We start from the raw sequence: 5468 nt of genomic DNA on the forward strand, positions 1-5468 counted from the left end.
CTGAGTTCGTGTCTCTCTTTTTCTTTGTGGTGGCCACCACTGCTAACTCTCACTCATATGTCTCAAGATTTCTTTTCAGAAATTTGGGTCCCCTCTCTAGAAAATAAAAAAGCATATAGTATGGTTTAGCTTTAATTGAGAGTTGTAGTACTATATGTCCTATCCTTTTCTTATTTTCCAACTATTTAAAATGCGACATAAAAATTGAGAGAGCTGAACATTAATGAAAATTTAAAAGCATATGAAGGTTTCCGTGAACAAGATTCTTTACTAGCGTTTGCAATCATAGAATGAATGAATGAAACATTGAATTAGAGAAGTAGCCGTTTAGTTATTTCCCGTGAGTGGAAGAGAGGAAGGAAACAAATCAACTAGCCGACCGTTGAGTTATGATGAATATGCACTTGTGACTTGTGAACTCTATCAAAAGAAACAATTAAATTCATGTGACTAAATTAACAAAAGAAAAAAAAAAGCTTATTTTTATTTCATTGCTCGAAGACAAAAGACCATGCATGACCATTTCAAACAAAGATGAAAAAAAAGAGATAACAAAATAATTCACATATCCCCAACAGTAAACAAAAAAAGTAACGACCATTTAGTTTTGTATTCCACACATTTTATTTACAGAACTCAATGATCCAGCAGTGATAAGCTTGACAAACGAACTTGCAATGGTTGAAGCCGGAAGCTGCTGCCAAAGCTTCAAACTCATCTCGTGACCTCTCTTTTCCGCCGGAACATTGGGTGAACATCAACATGTCCATGTCAAAGGCAATGTTTGCGTTGATGTCTCCATTTTCCGCATCATCAGGAGTGACTAATTCTATGACAACAACTTTACCGTTCTCCGGTAGTGATTTCCAACAATTCTTAAGAATCTTGATGCAGTCTTCGTCGGTCCAATCATGAAGTATACGCTGTAAAAAAAAATGTAAATCCAGATGTAAGTACAAGCTCCAAGCATGCTACACTCTTACAAAAACATGTGTTAGAGAATAGGTGGAGTTGATGAACCTACTTTTAAGATCATGGCATCACCGGTTGGAACATCTACAAACATATCTCCGGCAACATGTTCCACTCCAGGGATATAAGGTGCTTGTGCCAAGGCACAAGTTAGATCAAAATTGATACCCTTAATATTGGGATACTTTGAAGTAACAACACCAAGAGTGTTACCCACTCCTCCTCCCACATCAACCAAAACATTCAATCCTTTGAAGCCTTCATAGACTTCAAGAGCCTTCTTCACGACCGCGATGGTAAATCCTGTTTGGTTAAAGAGTTTGCTAAATCTTTCATCTGTGCCCATATAGTCGAAGAGTTTCATGCCACCATGTGCGCGGCCAAACGCATCTCCTCCTTCTAGCACCACATCTTTCAGTTGTGCCCTGCGAAAATGATGTACATGGATATCGTAAGATTCATTTTTGTATAAAAGTGACTTCTAAAGAACTCAACAATATGCATGAATAGAAGAACTACCAAGTATTGAGGAAGACGCTGTCAAAATTGACAATGACTTGAGAAGCAAGGGATCCCATATCTTGAATGTTATCCTTCAAAAAGAACCTACAGATTGGCTCGGCTTTGTAGACCCTCTCGCCTTTTCCTTCTAAGACCTTACTGCACTTGACCATGGAATAGCTAGCGAGTAAGCGAAGCATGCGGTCCAACAGAACCGGCGCCTCAGGGTTACGAGGTGTAGTTGGTAGCTTACTCGCTATCTCAGACGGTGAGAGGAACGAATCGGTGCGAGCGGCTTCCGTGTAGAGAGTGTCAAAGACACCGAGCTCGAGGGCAGCTTTGAGGACCATCGGATAGGCGGCAGCATTGGCAAGTCTAACGGCCATCAAACCTAACTCATTATCATCATCAATAACTATTGGGGTTTTAGTGTTAGAGCTTAAGGTTTTTTCAAAAGGGTATCCCATTTCTCTTTCTTTTTGTTTTCTTCTACTTCAAGGCACTCTACGTGATCACACTGATCAGAGAGAGAGAGAGAGAGAGAGAGACTGTGTGTGTGTGTGTGTTTTGGTATATTCTTTGATGGATCTTTAGTTTTTCCTTTTATAGCTAAACTTATCCTCCTCTATCTTTCTTTAATTATATATCGTCAGCTATGCCGGCCGGTCCATATGAGCGCTCTATGTGGAATAGTAAGAGCCACTTGTGACGGCTGAAACAACTAAACATTGTTGTCTCATGTCGTTTGTTGTTATTCTTTTTCTAAAATAACAGAAGTCAATGTTCAAAGGAAAATTTCGGATTGTCAAACTTCATTAGTTACAAACTTACAATTTCGAATGTTAGTTAGTGTACGCAGTCACAGATAAATCTTAAGTTGTGTATCGGTAGCTGTGAGTCAAGAATGGCGATAGTCCTCGTTTGACCACAATCGGAAAATAACTTCGAACATTAAAAACAACATTATCTTTACCATACTATACGATTTATATAAAATCAACCTCGATAAGCTTTTAAAGAAAAAAGAAAAAAAAAACATTCGTTAGCCTTTGTAATTTTTTTTTGGGGAGGAAACAACGTTGGTCGTCTGCTGAGTTTAACAATTTTGAAAATCTTATATAATAAGAAAAGTTTTTTTTTAACTTTACCTAACAATGTAACATTTGGCACTCTACTTTTGTGACACATGCCATTCTCATTAATTTTAAATTTAACAATCTATTTTTTATTTAACTTTATTTTATTTGTATCTTATATGGTGTATAGTTTGTTAAAAAAAGATAATTGTTGTTTAGTTTATTTTTTCAATTTCAACATTTTTACAAAAATATCTTCCTTCCATTTTTGAGTTTTAGCATCTAATATATTTCATAATAAAATCATACACCATATAACCTAAAAATAAAATACTGATCACCCAACTAAAAATATAACAAATTGAAACCAAATAAAAATAGAAAATTGTTTCATACTTTTAAAGTAAAAACGGAAACCAAATTAATTTATGATAGACTAATTTAAAAATATAGAAGATTTTCAAATATATATATATATATAAATCATATTATATTTAATAATCATATATAATGTATTAAAGACACCGCTCAAATTTGTATTTAATAGTATTCTATAAATTACAGTTTGACTATCTTTAAAACATATGTACTAAAAAAATGGTATCATAACATAATTTTTTATCTCCCCCAAGAAATAATAGAAAACCATAGTTTCAAATTAATTTATTGTTAATTATATTATTTATTTTAAAGGTATAATATGAATACATGAATTAAATTTATTTTAAATTTAACATTCTATTTTTTATTTGACTTTATTTTATTTATATCTTATATGGTGTATAGTTTGTTAAAAAAAGATAATTGTTGTATAGTTTGCTTTTTGAATTTCAACATGGTTACAAAAATATCTTCCTTCCATTTTTTAGTTTTACCTTCTAATATATTTCATAATGAAATCACACACCATAGAACCTAAAAATAAAATACTGATCACCCGACTACAAAATATTACAAATTGAAACCAAATACAAATAGAAAATGGTTTCATACTTTTCAAAGTAAAAACAGAAACCAAATTATTTTATGATAGACTAATCTAATATAAAAGATTTTCTAATATATAAAAACTCACATTATATTCAATAATCATATATATTGTATTAAAGACACAACTCAAATTTATATTAAATAGTAATTTATAAGTTACATTTTGATTGTATTTAAATTATATGTACTAAAAAAACATAATGGTATCATAACATTAATTGCTTTATCACCCTATGATATAACAGAAAATAATAATTTCAAAATTTAATTTATTGGTAATCATAATATTTATATTTAAATGATTAGAAATAGAGACAATATATAGAAAATAAAAAATATATTAAATTTCACACACTTTAATTTTCATGAATTTTTATAAAAACTGGTTAAACTTATAGTACAAGATATTTGTTTTGTGATATCGTTTTAATAAATTATTTTAAAATTGCCTTATCATATATAAAACTAATTTTTGTTAACTATTACTTTTAGATGATGACAATAAAATTATATAGGAAAACATAAAATTATCTATCAAACAAATTAAATAAGATCTTACACTTTCCTTTCTAGACTACTTATCAATTTTTAATTTTCTTAAAAAAAAGAAAAAACTATAAAAAAAAATTAAAAAATATAATTTTCCTTAACTATTTAACGAAAATAGTATGAAGTTGACTTTACTATAAGTAATGGTCTTATTACTATAGTAACATACATTTTAAATAATTTCAACAATACATTGTAATCAAAAATATTAAGTAATATTTACTTTAACTTTTCTCTTTTTCACGATCCTTCTATGAAACACTATATAACATATATAAATTATAAATTGTAGTTGAACCGTAATATTATGAATATTATTTTTAAGACATATGTTAACAATTACATCTGTTCATTTCATATATAATTTAATAAAAACTTTAATATTTCAAGTTAATAATGCATACATAAAATACGCATCGCGTGAGCTACTTTCTAGTATAATATATTTTTAAAAATATGATAGGTGTAGAAGTTTATAAAACTTATTTGAACTATAGGATCAACGGGTTTGTTTGGATCGATTAGCCTATTTGTAAAATTTTGGTTGACTTTTAAAAGTTTTCCTGTCTAAAACTTATAAGAAATGATTAACACGAACTGTGAACAAGCTTTCGATAAACTCATCCTGGTTATGAGTTTTGGAAATTTATACTGAAGTTAATGTACGTATCATTCACGATTGACTCTTTATGGGTTTCACAATCCACATGATCTAGTATTTTTATGGCCGTTGGTCTATTTTAAATGGTCATATTCTTATCAGCAGCACACTCGAATCTATGTATCATTGTACGCATCATACTCGTATTAAAGTTATTTAATTTGTTCATAATATATACATACAAAACAAACATATCTCCGTAGTTATAACGAAGGGTGTTGATAAAACACGAGTGACTTTTATTTTTCCCCAAAATTCGAAATACTATGCATTTTTTAGTACACTTAATTAGTTTAGCGGCCTTTTATATATAGTTGCCTCTATATAGCTTTTGCCTTCTTCTTTTTGTAACTTTTACCGAAAGATTGAATATTAAAAAATTAGAGAGGTAACTAGACGTTATTTCCGGTAGAGTTAGTTAAACTAACACACTTTTATTACTCCAAGATATAGATTGTATGACAGTACATTAAAAAAGAAAAAGTTGAAATTAACGACTATTTCATTTTGTCTTTCAAACATTTTTATTTAGAGAACTCAAAAATCCAGCAGAGCTTGATCATTGAACCGTACTCGATATTTTAATTTTGTTTCTTTCTTTTCCGCACGGAACCGTACTAGATCAAATTGATCAGAAAATATATTAAATCCATTTCCCATTTATAAGCTTTTGATGAGCAAACGGACACATTTGTATAATATATAAAAAGATATGAGAC

General features: G+C 30.0%; 1 protein-coding gene across 1 annotated transcript; it reads right to left on the reverse strand.

Moving 5' to 3' along the window:
* Positions 1–458: 458 nt before the first annotated feature.
* LOC104776233 (indole glucosinolate O-methyltransferase 4) lies at positions 459–2084 on the reverse strand. The gene is made up of 3 exons (XM_010500262.3): positions 1492–2084; positions 1025–1397; positions 459–923 (listed from the first exon to the last, which is right to left on the reverse strand). The coding sequence occupies exons 1-3, from the start codon at positions 1938–1940 to the stop codon at positions 624–626; spliced, it is 1122 nt and encodes a 373-aa protein (XP_010498564.1). The 5' UTR covers positions 1941–2084; the 3' UTR covers positions 459–623.
* Positions 2085–5468: the final 3384 nt, after the last annotated feature.

The sequence above is a fragment of the Camelina sativa genome, chromosome 3 (assembly GCF_030686135.1).
Source record: "Camelina sativa cultivar CO46 ecotype springtype chromosome 3, ASM3068613v1".
In the NCBI taxonomy this organism is placed as follows: Eukaryota; Viridiplantae; Streptophyta; class Magnoliopsida; order Brassicales; family Brassicaceae; genus Camelina; species Camelina sativa.

What these genes read in the sequence shown, in the direction of transcription:
- LOC104776233 (XM_010500262.3), bottom strand. Translation starts at nt 1,940, where the DNA reads ATGGGATACCCTTTTGAAAAAACCTTAAGCTCTAACACTAAAACCCCA. An exon ending in AGCGTCTTCCTCAATACTTG is followed by an intron (nt 1,398 to 1,491) that starts GTAGTTCTTCTA and finishes TCATTTTCGCAG; the next exon opens with GGCACAACTGAAAGATGTGG. An exon ending in GTGATGCCATGATCTTAAAA is followed by an intron (nt 924 to 1,024) that starts GTAGGTTCATCA and finishes TTTTTTTTACAG; the next exon opens with CGTATACTTCATGATTGGAC.